The sequence below is a fragment of the Argiope bruennichi genome, chromosome 3 (genome assembly GCF_947563725.1).
Source record: "Argiope bruennichi chromosome 3, qqArgBrue1.1, whole genome shotgun sequence".
Taxonomy (NCBI): domain Eukaryota; kingdom Metazoa; phylum Arthropoda; class Arachnida; order Araneae; family Araneidae; genus Argiope; species Argiope bruennichi.
Window position 1 is genome coordinate 93,719,380 of NC_079153.1, and position 16,919 is coordinate 93,736,298.

The following is a 16,919-nucleotide window of genomic DNA, read 5'->3' on the forward strand; positions in this document are numbered from 1 at the left end:
AAATTAATAGGAAATAGAACACTAAGAATATATATCCCATATTCTACTGAAGTAAAAAGTCGTAATCAAATAATTTGCAACATCTTTGAGTTAGTAATATTATAGAAATATGCCACTTAGTAACAAAAATTAGAGAATTCATTAAAATGCTTTATGTTATGGGTACTTAAATATTAAACATTTTATTAATTTTCAGACTAATTCTATTAATTACATTAAGGTGACAAAGTTTATTTTTAGAGATCAATGCAATCAAATTTAAGAAAGGACTTTCACAAATATATTTTTAAAGCAGTGAATGCAGATTTAAAACATTTTATGCATACCACAGCATCCAATTCATTGAATGTAATTTTTGAGTAGCTCACATTCCAAGCCCTATAATAAATCAAGTTACATATAAATTTAAAAAAAATATATTAACTGGAAAATAAGAAAAAATATTATAATTTATGTATATTATGTGATACATTTTTCATTTATAAAATACTACAGAATATATTCTATTTTTTCATAAACACAAATTTCATAATTTTAATCTGTATGAAAACATTTGATAAAGATCCAAAAGATAAGTTTTCCATGGATAACTTATAATATAAAAGCTGTCAAATATGACTTTTGTCTTATAGGTTATTCAAAAGAATCTATATTATTAATACTTTAATCATCACATAAAGCTAGTATGTCTCACAGTAATACATGTGTTTGGATTGCATGAATCAAATGTGCTTCATGTGCTTGCATACATAATGAGTCAGTTATTTCCTGTGATCCAGCAAAAATCAAAGTTTTGTGTTGTGGTGATTAACATGTTAAAATTTATTTTTAATATTTATTTTAACATATTTAAAATATAAAGAGCTTTATATTTAAAAAAAGAATTAAAATTAAATGCTTTTATGAAAAAATTAAAGTGAATTGAACAAATACAATGAATGACTTTTACTGAACACAGAAAATATATAAAAAGGAAAATTTTAGAATAAGGTTTATGAAAATAGGTTTTTAAGTGATTTAAAAAGATGAACAAAATACAATATTGTATTATATGTCATCAATGAAAGCAAAGCTGTCATATTATTATATAACAGCATGATATTATATGAAATTTTCAATTTTTTATACACATTTTAATTGAAATAGCTATAAGAATGCAAATTATTCCAGAAAAATAATAAAACTAAAAAGGAAAAACAGTGAAAATTTAATTTTAGAGACAGAAAAAATTAAAGTATCTCTAAAATTATTCTCTATATTTGATCATAGTATATAATTATTGTTTTTTGTCTCTGCTATGAAATTCCTTAAAGTTTTAATTAAAAGAAAAATTAACTCATTTAATAAGATGAGATAACATAAAATGGATATTAGGATATATGACCAAAATAAATATTTTGCTTTATTGCTAGTCACTTAGTTTTTCTAATGAAGAACTTAAAATTTTTATGCTTTATTTTAAATTTTTTAGCATCCCAAAAAGAAAAAAAAATCAAATATTATATTAAGGAAATAATTTACAATGCAAAATTCTTCTCATTAAAATTCTTACCCAAAATATTATGAGATCACAGCTTAATTGGTTAAAATATGTACTCTTTTTTTTCCCATCATCATGATGAATTCCTAATTCAATAAAACCTAATTTATCTTACCTAGTAAAGATATCATCAAGTATGATTTGATTTTTTAAGAAAATTTTTATTATCTTCATTAGAATGTCACACACCATTTCAACAGAAGTGTCATTTTCCTGTGTTTCAAAAAGGATAATAATTTCAGTGAAAATTTTAAAGCAAAGAATATTAGTTATTAATACATTATAAAAGAAACGCCTAGATAATTCTTAGAAACATTTTCAAGTGTAACTGTAATTTAATTTGAAAGGATATGAAAATTCAATTAAATATTATGGATATGTAATTAAAAAGCAGATCTTCAACATTCACATTTGAATTCAATACTCCTTATTTTGTATCTCATTATTTCTTTAACACTTTTTTTTAAATTCATTATTGATAAAAAAAAAAAAAAAAAAACCCTGGAAATTAATAGAGTGCAGATAATTTTGTATAATTACTAATTTTCATCACCACGTAATAATTAGTAATTCGAATCACAGCGTAATAATTACTAATTCTAATTACACCAGCTTCCTGAAAACTATTTGTATTGAAATGATGCCATAAGGAAAGTGGATAAAACAAAATCTTGAAAATTTCCAAACCAAGAGATGCCATTTGACTTTTCATGAAAAGTTAATAACAAAACCATTATTAGGCTGCTGGTAAAGCATTGACTTTAAAACTATATATATTTCTCAAATGATAGATAAGTTCACAAGATTTTAAATATAAAATGTTTAAACTGACATTTAATAACTGTATTTAGTATCTATTAAAAAATAGTGAAATTATAATATTAATTTCAAAAACTTTTATCAAATATTTATTCTACACTATATCCACAAATTATTACAAAAACCACAGTAGGTTGCTTGAAAAGAATTGACTGCAAAAATATTTTTATTTAAAAATATATTTCTCTCTATATAAAATTCAATTATTAAAAAATAATATCAAGTATTAATGAAATTAATCATCAAATGCATGCAATAAATTTATTGCAGATTTTTTTTTCTCCATATTTTAAAGTTTATATTCTTAAAATTTCCAAGTTTGATTTAATAATTTAAAACAGCAAATATTTTTTAAATGTTAAGCAAATCCAAAATATGAATTAAAGAATACAATTTTTGTTCACTTTAATCATCCAAGTCCCAATGAATCCATTGAATTATTTAAAGAATAATAGTCAAAAAATATTAAGCAATACAAGAAGTTTTATTGGGAAAATAAATCAAATGCTCTTTAGTTTATTTTCATAAGAAAACGTCATGGTTGCAATACTTAAGATATGAAATTAGAATAGCATGAATCATAATACATACAAAATTAGTTTCACAGGTAGAGTGAATAGAGGTAAATCAAACAAAATTTTAAAGTATTATTATCTTTATAATAAATATATAGAAAACATAACAATGTCATAGCATACCTTTAAATCATCTTGATACTGGGCAAATACACTCAAATACCATGTATGACTTTCTCCCTGAAAGATATTGAGTTTATAATTAAAATTTCATGATTGTCTTTTTAAAAATAACAATGAGATGCTACCTTATACTTACAATTTACATAAAACAATAAAAAGCAGTATTATATATATATTATGATGATAGGATTAATATTGTAATTCAAATATAATATATATTGGATAAGATCAAAAAATTAATTATGTTTTTATTCTTAATAATACATGAAAAATATTAATGCTCTTTCCATATTGCTTTAATCCAAATCTAATGAGCTTTTCACTAACTGAAATATTTATAAAATATACACAAATGGAACAAGAGATTGAAATTTTTCAGCAAAATTTAAGTAATTTAATATCTAAGCATAAAAATATTTAATTCTGCAAACTCAAGAAAATTAAAAATAAGCAATATGAGTAGACATAAAAATTAATAACTGCATTCCAAAACACATTCTGTGCAAACTTTTGAATGAGTTAATTCCTGTAACTATTGAAAAAATGTCAGAATTAAATAACTGAATCTAGTTTCAAAATATTTCTAATTATGTTCCTTCATAAAGATGGAATCGAAATTAGAATAATAATTAATTGATGGCTTATTTTGGGAAATAACAAAATTAGTAATAAGCATTAATTAAGAGAAATAGTTCTGTTATGAATATAACCAAATTAATTCCTTATCTATTAAAATTGCATAACAATTATTATCATGAAATTTTAGTTCTTTATCACAAACAAGCTACCTTATTTTCTCAGTTAAAATATTTTTTAGAGGAAAATTGAAATTTTTATATTTTTGTGGAAAACAACTTACAGCAATAACTACGTATGAATCCAAATAATTACTATATGTCTGCATTTCCACCCCACACATCGCTCTGTATGAAAAATATAAAAATAAACAAATGAATCAGCAAGTGAAAGCCAAATATTTACAAAATAATAGATAGCAAATTCCTTTTTTTTTTCACATTTTGTAATAAAAGATTTTATTTACATATTTTTTCTTTAAAATAATAATAGACATTACCTTATACTAACAACTTATATAAAATAAAAAAGCAACACATATTATTTACAGAATGTGTGTGTGTGTGTTATGATGAGAGGATAATGGCTCTTATTAATTCACATGCGACCTTTAAAAAAACATGCACATCTTTGAACATGCATTGGGATATCTCCTTCCTGATAAGCAATATACATTCCAAGTTATTCTTTTGATTTGTTTCCTTATTTTTCTTCATTTTGCAATGCACATTTTTATAGTCTGTGTATTTTCTGTAGGCGGTTCAAGGTCACATTTTCTACTGCGTTACTAGTGCCAGACAACCAATAAAGAGGTAGAAAATGTGACCTTGAACTGCCTACAGAAAATACACAGGCGATAATATGTGTTTATCGTTATATATTTATATATTGATCTCCATTGTTTTATTTAATGATCATTATAAATTACTTTATTTGTGTTTCCTTTTAATATAATCATAATACATGATCTAATTATTTTTCTCTACCTTTATAAAAACAGTGAAGTTATTAACATGAATGAATTGCAAAAAAATAAATCAAGATTTAATATGTATTTTATAAATGAAATGAATATTTTTAAAGAAGATAACTTGTTATTGAATATAATAAGACATGTATATAAAGATAACTTGAATGAATATAATAAAACAATTATATAAAGAAGATAACTTGACTCCGTGTTTTTATTTCTGTAATTCAAAAATAAAGTTGCTTTACAAACATTTAAAAGAAATATTCATATCAAATTGCAATTTGGCAACAGAAATTGCAAGTTTACTATTTTATTTCATTTATGTCAATTTTTTTACTAATTTATATTTCTTCATAAACAGATAAAAAAAATAAGAAACATTTAATTAGGCTAAAAAGTGTAGAATTATGTTTTAAGATGTGATTCAAATTTGATTTGTGGAAAAGAATGGTATGTCATTTCAATTATACATATTTTTTATATAAAATTATTCTTTTATACAAATTACTGTTATATTGCAACCCCTTTTTTTTTTCTTTTTAATAAAGGGCTATTTTTATTTAGTGCTTGCTTAAACACATTGTCAAAATACTACACCAGCCAAGCTACAAAGAATAACTGAGATAATTTCTGTAGTGCCCAAAACATGAAAGTTTAATATTTTCAATAAATTAAATCTTAAAATTCAGCTAAATTAGCAAACATTTTCATATGATACTGTCACTTGTTTGATTTTACAAAAGTGATCCATACTTTAATAAATAGAATAATTCATCAGCTTCTTCAATAATTTGAACTTCAAAACTGTTATGAAGATTTCCTAAAGCTGATTTGTTGTATTCGGCAAATTTTGCAGCACCACTACTCAAAGCTTCTTCTAGATACGGTTCTATAGGATCATCATAAATATCAGCAATCAATCCTTCTAAAAGTGTATACAAGAAGTAAAAACTTATACGGTCCTCTTGATGGATCTTCAGTGATGAGGCAACAATCCATGAACTGTGCAAATGTTAAATAAATTACATTCCAATTGTATGATTTTGAAAGATCTCAACAAGATATAACATAAAGTAAAGTAGTTTTTCTTATTTTATTGATTTCATAAGACTAAGAAGATGAATATATATTCCAACATATATTTCTTAAAAAGTTGAGTTTCCAAAATTTAAAGCGTATTTATAAACAATTCAAAATAAAGCTATTTTATAAATTTAATAATCATTATTTCAAATGTTATTTAATTCAACCAAATTAATATATTAAGATTACATTTTTCAATTCAAGTATTTACTTAGTTTTAATTTGACTCAAAATTATATGAATATTGCACATTTCATTTATATATCATTCAAACTGTATTTTGATGAACATATAATTTTAATTAATTAATTCCAAAAGAAAGTGCTTAGTTAAAAACAATAAGTAATTAATTACTATTCATTTTATTGAAGTGAATATCATTCATTCATTAATTTAACTTAAAATTTATTTAACTATTTTTGAAAAAAATTAACATTAAAAATGAGATGAACAATATTTAGTTGATTTCATTTTTTGACAGTGTATCAAAACCAACAATAAAGTATATTTCATACTAAATATGAACAAGATGAAAAAAAAAGTTTCCAAAACCTTTCAACATGATTATATCAATAGATTATACAACTAACACTTATTTAATAATATTTAAAAAAAAAAAAAACAATCAGCTATAATGTTTTTTTCTCAAAACTGAATAGCAAATTTGTTCTATAAAAGAATAAATCTGATAATTCATTGTCTGATAATCATTTGAAAAGCATTTATTAAGTTTCAATTGCAAAAGTATTTATTTAAAAGTCTAGTAATCAAAAATATGAAAATCTTTTAAAACAAATTGATTAATTTGATAACGAATTTATAATATTAAAAAAAATTAATCTAATATGAATTTTTAAAAAATACACCTAATACTATTGAAATTTTACAATAAAAAATATCAAGAAATTACCAAACACATTGCTCAGTAGGAGTAATACCATGTTGCAAGGCATGCTGTTGTAGCAATGTCACAGCTGCATTTGGAAGAACTTCAAGCCAGTTTTTCCATTTTTTATTAATCTAAGTTAAAAAAGAATGAATGAAGTTTGATTCAAAAATTATTATTTGATAAAAATAATATTACAAAATTGGTAGCTTTATTTATCAGATTATATTTTCTCTAAATATTATTTTAGCAACTTTTAACTGTTTTGCTTATTTGAATTATTACCTATCATTAATGAAATAAATTTCAAAACTATGCATATAATTTCCAATGTTTGTTTCTGACAATTGCAACTAAAGGTAGTCTTTATTCAAATATGGATGAGCCTAGAATTATCCTAAAATGAAAATTTGCTAGCACCCCATGATAAGTTTTTGTTTAAGTTTCAGAGTTTGAATTCAAATTTTTCACCAGCTAACAGGAGTGTTTACCTTTCAACTTTCTGCAAAGTTAAACAATCTAGTGGGTTTTTTTTTTTTTTTTTCCTGTTTTCCTTCTATCCTCCTTTGGTCATAAAGCAGAGATGGGGCAGTGTAGGAAAAGAGACAACAAATCCTCAAAGTTTGAGCCTTCATTTTCACTAATTGAATCCAAAATTTGAAACAGGTCTGCATTTTCCTACAAGACCACATACTAATTTTCAATTATCTAAGTCAATGCATTTCTAAATTCCCATTTTCACATACAAAAAGTTCAGATTGGCAAATAGTTATCCTCCTCTTAACCAGAGTTGGTCCAAAATTTAATAATAATTACAGTTCTGATGATAAATCATAAAATGACATTTCAACAATATAGCTGTTTGTGATTTTTTTATTATTATGCTCACATATATATGGGCAGACAGTCAAATTTCTTTTCAATGGATTTTTCTCAATTTTTTATAGAAAGCTAAAAACTTGTTGTTAAGCTAAAAATACAGAGCAACAAAATTTCAAGTTTTCTCGGGAAGATTTGAAAGATAAAAATTTATCAAAATTTCAAGGTTGAATTTTTAAAAAATAATACAGCATATAAATTATTTGTTATTTATATAAGGTTTCTCCCTAGAAAACATTTTTAGAAATTTCACAATAAAGTTTTATCTTTCTTTGTAGATGTATTATTTTTAACATTATTATTTGACTCCCACTTTGCTTTCACTGTATCTTATTAAACTATTATCAAAACAACTCGTTTTAATTTATTATTATGTATTATAATAATTCAGTATCAATATATCAATATCTTAATGTTAAATGAATGGATAGTAACATTAATTCTCAATTTTAGAGCAATTATACCTGTAATGATGGCAGCTGTTTCACATAGCACTGTTTTAATATTTCCATCTGCATTATAACGTGCAAAACATGATCTGGTCCTTTTGGTGTACCTAACTGAACAAATAAACTCAATTGCCCTCTAGTATTCATCCTTCGAGGTCCTTTTCTAATTGTCCACAGCATCTCACGTCCAACACAAGGAAGATTCTAATAAATAAATACTGATAAATTAGAATAAAAAAATGATAGCTGAAAATGAAAATGAAATAAAGTGAAATCCACATTCCATGAAATATATTAAACTCCATATTTGAAACATACTGAAATCTGAAAAAAAAAAAAAAAAAAATCTGCATTTCATAATTGAAAATACTTAATAAGGATCAAATAAAGAATGTCATTCTGATTTGCAAAGAGAGAATTATTTATGATGATGCATTAAAAAATAAAAAAAGGAATTCAAAAAAGAGGTTCATTTCTTTAAATATGAAAACTCTAAATGGTACAGAATGATTTTCAAACAGAGAAGCTTGGTAATATGTATCTGCATATTGCCAAGCTTCTCTTTTTACATTGTATTTGAAACAAGCATTACAAAAATCCAACATACTTTCACTGGTTCTGTAATACTTCCAATGCGATAACGTGTAGCTGGAGCATCCACAGGTTTTTCACTAAAAATTGCAGAAAAGTACTTATAGATAATTTAATTAGTTTATACAAATAACTTTTTTTTTCATTTTATAATATAAAGAGAAATATGGCAATGAAAAGAACTTAGATTTCTAGATAGAAAATTTTTTGAAATATTATTTTCTTTTCATGCAAATGCTTTAGTTTCAGTAACTGATTTGCAATAATACATAAAATAATAATTTTTTATAATCAAATTTTAAGATTGGATATTGCAAGATTTCTCACTTAACATTTGTGAGGATATTTTACGGCTACGATAAAAGGAGTATGCTTTTTTTTTTTAACTATAATGTTGAATTTCACATCATGAAAAATTATTATAAAGTACTAAGAATATTAACTATTAAGTAAAAGTACTAATAATATTAAGCAAGTTTTATTTTTAGTAATTTCTAAAAATATTTTAAAGCATTTCAAATGTTAAGTGCAATTATTCTTTACAAGCAAATATAATTTTTGAAAAATGCTTTTTTTTTTTTTTTTTTTTTTTTTTTGTAATATGCTGCTTTTTTTTTAAAAATTGATTTAAGAAAACTTTATTGAATAATCTTGTGACATAATGCATAAATCAAAAAATATATTCTTATAGTACATACAAAACTTTAAAATTGAATTACCCTTTTTTTCAACTGCTTTTCTTTATATTTTATGAATTTAATTCATCCTTTAATTTAGCAAACATGTTATTGGATTAGTTGAAAATTAATCACTTCCAATTTAAAATTAAATTTCAAATTTTAGGTAAAATGAAAGAATTTTTTTAAAAATGCAGAGCAAGATGGACATAACTGTGTGAAGGATTCTAATATTGATATTACTTACATGACTGTAAATTGTTGATTAATAATATTCTACAGAGGAAGCTATTACAAAAACAATAGAAAATAAATTAAATTTGAACTATCTGGTTCATCAAAGGCAGCTAGTGTGAGATAAATGGAAGTGTTTTGTATTCTGGAGATTAAAAAAAATAATTACTAAGAGATATCACATTTTCTTCCCATAAATAAAAACATTTTAAATATGCTAATATTTTAACAATGAATCATAAATTTATATATTATGCATATTTAAATAATTATACATTTAAAATTTTACAAAACAAATCACCTAACCTTTTCAATAATCTAATAACAGAAAAAAACTTAAAATATCTTTGATCTGTTTGTTATCATGTTTGATAAATAAATATTAACTGTAGTTATGATTTGTTAAATAAAAATGTGCAGAACAGAAGTAAGAGTTCCTTAAAATTAAAATATCAAAATCTGTACAAAGTGCAAAAGTAAAACATTAAAAATTAAAATATTACATAATTTTTTAATAAATGCTTCTAAAAACCTAATAAAACATTTTCAAAATGACTGAATAAACTATAAAAGGAAATTAATAAATAAAGCGCAAAATAAGCTTATCGTACTCATCAGCAACTGATGGTGTCTCTGTTGTTTGTTGGGGATGTGCTGACCTAAAAATTAAAGAAAGTAAATAACACTTAAATGACATAAAAGCAGGTTACCCATATTTTATAATAAAATGTGTCATGATTTATGAGTTTTTATTTTATTAAAAAAAAAAAGTATAAATTCTCCTTACCAAACTTCTATAGTTATTGCGTTATTTTCATATGAAGGCACATCCCTGAAAATTGCAGAAAAATTACTATGACTTATTAAAGAACAGTTCAGAAAAATTTACACATATTAAAACTATCACAAGTACAATTAATACTTTAGTCCTTAAATTACTACTTCAAATATCTACATAAGGTAAGTGCAAAATATATAATGATAATCTATATTTTAATGTCCAATTCATACTAATTTTTTTTAAATTTAAGTCACTTCATTCTGCTTTTTAAAAATAATGTCTCTAGTTTATAGAACAGATTACTAATATATATATATATATTATATATATACATAAATTTAATTATAAAATAAATCAGTCCTAAACTAGCATTTTAATAAGAAAGTTTTTTTAAAAATTATTAAAATATTTTTTTTAAGTTATAAGAATTTTTCTTTTTTAATTAAGCTTCTCAAAGTTATGGTTAAAGCTGGATAGAGATCTTTAGAAATAGTCCTAAGAATCCCATCACTGTTAAAGGTTGCCAAATTATGATGTCAAGATGCAAGATGGTTACGAATATAAATAATTAATTTGTCTTCATTGACTGTTTGCCATAACGACAAAAAAAAAAAAATCCTCCATCGTACTGCCCCAGGCACTGTAATCATACCAGAAAGTAGAATTGAAACAAAAGTGAATACTTACAATTTAAATACTTCGTCCCAGAATAAATTTGTTTCATTTTCCTTAACAGAAGTATATTCTGTACGTCCATGTGATACTGAAATCTTGCAATAAACACGAGAAAAAGCTACATGAAAATTCAAAGGCAATCAGTTTCATTGCTTTATCAAAAAGTAACAAATATATGGCAATAATGACTTTTTATTTAATAGAAATATTTAAGGATATTATTTAAATATTGTTTAAAATCAGCAAAATAAAATGATGAAAATATGGCTTTAGGTAGAATTAAATCATACTATCAAAAGTTAATAATGAAAGATTTCAATGTATATTTAAGCTTATAAATATGCATTTAATTTTTTAGATTGTAAAGTACAAGTTGTAATGAAAAAAGTATATTTTCAAACAATGTTAATTTGTTATAAAGCTTTCCTCAATGCTGATTCTTTCCCTTCTTTTTAACAATTGATTTACAGGAATAATCAAGAAGATTCCGAGGCATTTACATATTGACATGTCATTGGTGAGCCTCACTATTAACCATATGCAGCTAGCAAACATAGTCAAATTTTAGTTATGAAAAAAGAGGATGATCTCTTACAGTTAATTGCTGACATATGGTTAAAATATAAATACCATTTTTTTCTAAACTATATACTATTATCTATAACAGAAGTTCCCATATTTTTAAACATTTATGCCCAATTTTTATAAACAGAATCTATAACAAATCACTTTATTCTTGGTACAATGATTTTTTTCAAAGAGAAATAGCACATGTTCTTCCTTAAAGAGATTTATAAAAAGGACTTTATGGAAGTAGAAAACAGTAATTAATTAATAAAGAATAAATATTAATAAATAATGTTCCTAAAATATATTTCTAATGTATAGCTTGATAAAGATTTTAGGTCTATTTCATATTTTTGCAAATTGCAGAAAGATACATAGATATTCAATATCTTGCAGCAGTGTCAACTAAAAGATTCGCAACCCACAATTTGGTAACCAAATTTGTCACATCTTCAATTATATTAAAAGAACAAAATATAAAATTTAAAAAATATTTTAGTTTAATTTTTAATTTAATAAGTTACTCAATAATATAAATAAGTTACTCAATTTAATAAGTTTTAATTTAATAACTTTTTAAAAATAATTATTTTAATTGACATTTTTTTTTTCACATTCATGAAAATTTTCTAATCTTACCAGAATATTTAGGGTGAACAATCTTTCCTTCTCTTAAAACCAATGTCACATAAACTCTTTGTATCTAAAAAAAAAAAAAAAAAGAGGAAGGGGGAGATCAGTGCAGAAAGTAAATAAAGAAAAAATCCACTGATTGAATTGTTTCATAAGAAAAGTCTCAAAAACTGATATTTGATAAATAATAAATAAATTTTAACACTATAAAATGTAAAGCAATCTGAATAAAAAAAAAACCTGAGCAAAATATAGATAGTCATTCATCAAATTAATTTTTCGCATTTAAACAAATCACAATTTTACAAATTTTAAAACTATAACATTTTATAATATGCAGATCTTCCATTTTCATAAATAAGCAAATGAATAAGTACTCTCTATTCTCAAAAATGAATAATAAAATATTTATTCCTCAAAGCAAAAATAAAACTTTTGGATTTTAAAGAATGTTCAGACTTTTTTATTTACACAATACATATTTTTTTTTTAATTAATGGAAAATTTTCTAACAGGATATTTGTGTTAATACTTAAATTCCAAGTAATCAAAATCAATATAATACTGAAAGTAAGATTTTATTTTACAGCTGAAGTTATGAATCTTTAGAGATCAAGAGTTTTAGGACATGATTCAATTTATTAAGAAAACAACCTTTAACCACAGAGATAAAAAACTGTTTTTATTTTAGTCAAAAAAATGTGACATATAAATAAAGCAATACTGATAATTTTACAATATAGAAATTACATAAAAAATATCTTATAAAAGTCAAAGTAATAGATGCATTAATATGGCTTTCCTTTAAAATAATCCAAAACTTTTGAAAACATACTTCGTCCTCTAATAGACCACTTTTTGTAGATACATTTTCTTCTCCACACAAATATCGTATATATGGATATAACTGTCTTGGATAGGTTAAGAATGGATAATATGGCTGGCCAAGATAATTTTTCATGACATTGACAGAAACAGCAAATATATTTTTAGATTCCTAAAATCACAAAGCTAAGACTTAAAATCCTTCAATTAAATAAAACGACAATCTTTAAAAGCAACAGGGATTGAAAAGTAAGAGACAAGGTAAATTTATAAATATTAATAAAAACAGTCAATTTTTTTATTTAAAAGAAAGAAAAAGCACAAAAAGATAAGTATAAACAATATATTTACAATAAGAAATATTGTTCATAAAAGGAATAAATAGGGTGTCTGTTCTTATTGTGACCCAATATACATAATTTCTAAATCACTCAAGATAAATATATAATTGCAATTAGAAAAATACTTTAAATGATGTAAATAGCAATATTTTATATTGTTTAATTCAATAAACAAACTGCTAAGAAAATTAGAGTCTAAATCTGCATAAGTTTCCCATTATTTTTTTTAAATATTTTTTTCACACAACAGTTTAAACTTTAAAAAAAAAGGGGAAGGGGGGATCCATTCTTATATAATTCTGAGACTAAAACTAGCTATTCCTATTTTTTATAAGTTAATAGCAAAATAAAGCAAATATTATCCATAAATTGGTGAATCTTCCTTGCAACTGCCATTAAAACTATCTAAAATAATGATAGTCAAAACTTCATAGCTCTATTAATTTTAGCCAGACAACTTTTTTGTTTAAAATGTTAGCAAGTCCAGAATATTTTATTAAACATGGCTAATAAGACAAAAGAACTGAAAGAATTTTTAGGCTTTGTAATTGTTTCAGCAATCCATTTGCTGTTTCAAAAAACACAAAATATAATATTTTACACAATTTAGAAATCAGTATTGTTTGACAATGGAGTCTAAAACCCTCCAAGCTTTTATTTATGTGTTAGGATGGGTTTAATTTGTCAAAACAGGGGTGAGAGGAAAGATAAAAGGAAGGGATGTTTATATTTAACAACAAAATAAACTTGGATTACTCACAGACTGAATTAAAATAATACAGTCATAAATGACACAATATTCACATATACGTGGGGGGAAAAATTGGACAAAAAGTTCTAATAGGGTGAAAATCAAGATCAGAGACTGACGAAAAATTCCGGAAAGGCACTCATCCTGAATGAGATAGAGTTGCCAAAAAGTGGTCATTTCAGATTACTGAAATGAACAGTAATTGGGCTACAATTATATTGAAACATATTTAAAGGTCTCTGTAAAAGAAATATATTTACTATCCCATAAAAAAGATTTATAATAAAAATTGCATAAAAATATACTGAGATAAAAAATAAATCATTTGTAAAGGAACATTGTTCTAAATAGAATACAATTTCATTAATATTAAATTAGGTTCTAGAAAATCAATACCTGTATTTTATTTTAAAAAGACCTTTTCATTCATAACATGCATGGAGAATTGCTGAGTTTGGGATTTAAAAAAGTAAATAAAAGTTGAAAGAGGATATTTATTAATTTGGGTTTAAAAAAAAAAGGCTGCTTAGATAATTATGATAGCAGTCATAGCATCTGTTACATAAAAATACAGGTAAGATAAGTTTAAGATCTCTTTCAATTATTTTTATCCCATAAAATTTAAATATTTTACTAATAGATATAAGCATATTTACATGTCAAATAGTTTGTAAGTTATGCAGAGTAATAAAAAATAATTTTTGCTTAAATAGATTTGTAGAAATCAAATGAAAAGCTTATGATTCATTTTAAATATAATTAATAATAATTACCTGACAAACTGTGGCTATGGCTGTGTAAGGCATGGATTTAACACTCCTAGGAGAAGGTAAAGTAACTTCATTTTCTGGCTCTCTATAAAAACAAATTTTGAAAATTAAAATGAAATTTATAAATCTTCAGAAGTATATAATATAATAACCATATTTTCTAACAAATGTTCCTACATAATTCTGCAAATCATTTATTTTTAAGAATTGAGCTATGACACTATATTGAATCATTTGAACTAGTTAATTGAGTTTTTAAATTCATTAGTCAACCAATAACAGCAGATATTTAATTTTTTTTAATTCCATTTCTTATTACCTTATTAAATTATTGATAGCAGTTACATGGCTAAATATTCCAACAAAAACAAGGCAAAAAGCAAAAAAAAAAAAAAATTAATGATATTGGTAATACAACATTTGTTTGTATCTATACAGATCACAAATTAAACAAGAATTAATCGCACAAGAATTTACAAAGATAAATAAACAAACTAGTTAAATATTATTACCATTACAAATTAATAAAATCATTTGGCGACGGAAAATGGTTCGAAATTACCATTTTTAATTATGAAAAAACTGTTAGAAATTATTATTATATTCATTATTTTCTCGAAATTATGAATATTTTTTTTTACTAGAGAACGAAAAATGTATAAAAAAGAATCTTTCGAAAGAATCTACGCAAATATTCAACTGATAACTTGTACTTTTAATCGCAACGGAAAACAAAAACTAAACTACAAGGGATAAATAATACTTTGTTTCACCAGCCGGGTCACAACAACCACAGCAATTCATGATGGTCAAAACAGTTTACTTTTTTTTTTTTAATTTCTAGACCAATGAATTAGAGCAAAATAAAAAATATCATTTAAGAATATTTTTACAAACTTTTTAAAATTAAAATTCAGCGCTTTTTTCGCTAGACGTTTCATCTACGGAAGAGTTTAGTAGTATTAATCTTGATCCGAAAATTATGTGACATCATATGACATCATAATGATAGCTCTAGAGCGATACCAAATTGTAATAGTACTTCAACTAACAGCAATATAAAAAAAAAAATTTACTTTTTAAAATCTATTCTTGCTTAGTAATGAACTTTATTATCACAAAATACTCAACAACATTGTTAGAATAACTGCATGATGTTCCTGGAATTCAAAATATGGAACTTAATCGGAAAAATATGGATTACGAAAATATCGAGCAACCTGCAGACTTGTTCCTCTTGTTCTTTTTTTCACATCGGAAAAGCCGTAGCTTCTCTTCCAAATAATTTCATTTTCTGTAACATGATGAAGTTTTTCCCTAAAATGTACAGTGATGTATTGTTTTTTCGATTTATCTCGGTAAATGTTAGAAGGCAGAGCTGGAGACCCTTGACGACCTAACAATAGATCATGAGCTTTCATGAAAAATTAAAATTGTAGATATTGGTTCAGCAACTTTGGTTAGCTGACTTTGTTACCAAATTTTTCGTACAGAATATATACAATCAAGCAATGAATCTTCAATATTTCTCGAAAAGGGAGAATAGGGTGGAAGGGGATAAGAGACACTTGATTAAATATCTGAGGGTCAATAAACTTCCGTATGGAATAAAAAGTATCAAAATTCGTTCAATGGTTTTGCAGACGAATTCTGTCGTGAAATTTCCTCATAGAGAATATATAATGAAGTGTTTCTTCAATCTGCCTCGAAACTGGAGGCAGAAGGGTGGAGAGGAGCAAATGATCCTTGATAACATATATAGAATTCATATAATGACATCTATAAAGATTAAAAAAAAATTAGCGAAATCAGACTAGTGTTTGGGGTTGGGTGGCTATTTCATTGTTTTTCTTTCTTATTATTTTAAATATATATGAAATATTTATAGGATGATATGTTGTCTGCAAATTGGATCACACGATATGCATCCTGCCCATTGTACCTTGAGTTACCAAATTTAGCTCATAGTTATTGTGAAATAGTCGAAGTTCTTAAGAAAAGTATTGAAACATTTTAGTAATATTTTCAATAAAAAAATTTATGAACATTTAAAAATTTCTCCTTTAATAACATTGAGGCATATTATTGCAAGAAAAACTAAAGTTACACTTTTTTTTTTAAATAAAAATTTCTTAGAGGGTTTTTTTCGAATCTTAATATTTTTTTTAAAA

At 24.1% G+C, this 16,919-nt stretch overlaps 1 protein-coding gene across 1 annotated transcript in view; it reads right to left on the reverse strand.

The window, feature by feature from the left end:
• The window catches only part of LOC129964217 (uncharacterized), a 24,409-nt gene extending 8,709 nt beyond the window's left edge, over positions 1-15,700 (reverse strand). Inside the window, exons 1-15 of the mRNA XM_056078938.1 lie at positions 15,646-15,700; positions 14,752-14,833; positions 12,897-13,058; positions 12,068-12,131; positions 10,874-10,979; positions 10,193-10,237; positions 10,017-10,064; positions 8,511-8,574; positions 7,919-8,107; positions 6,600-6,709; positions 5,360-5,608; positions 3,917-3,980; positions 3,058-3,114; positions 1,656-1,753; positions 327-378 (exon numbers count right to left, since the gene is read on the reverse strand). Coding sequence (XP_055934913.1) covers positions 327-378; positions 1,656-1,753; positions 3,058-3,114; positions 3,917-3,980; positions 5,360-5,608; positions 6,600-6,709; positions 7,919-8,107; positions 8,511-8,574; positions 10,017-10,064; positions 10,193-10,237; positions 10,874-10,979; positions 12,068-12,131; positions 12,897-13,058; positions 14,752-14,833; positions 15,646-15,689 — 1,434 coding nt within the window. The 5' untranslated portion in view covers positions 15,690-15,700. The remainder of the gene's footprint in view (positions 1-326; positions 379-1,655; positions 1,754-3,057; positions 3,115-3,916; positions 3,981-5,359; positions 5,609-6,599; positions 6,710-7,918; positions 8,108-8,510; positions 8,575-10,016; positions 10,065-10,192; positions 10,238-10,873; positions 10,980-12,067; positions 12,132-12,896; positions 13,059-14,751; positions 14,834-15,645) is intronic.
• Positions 15,701-16,919: the final 1,219 nt, after the last annotated feature.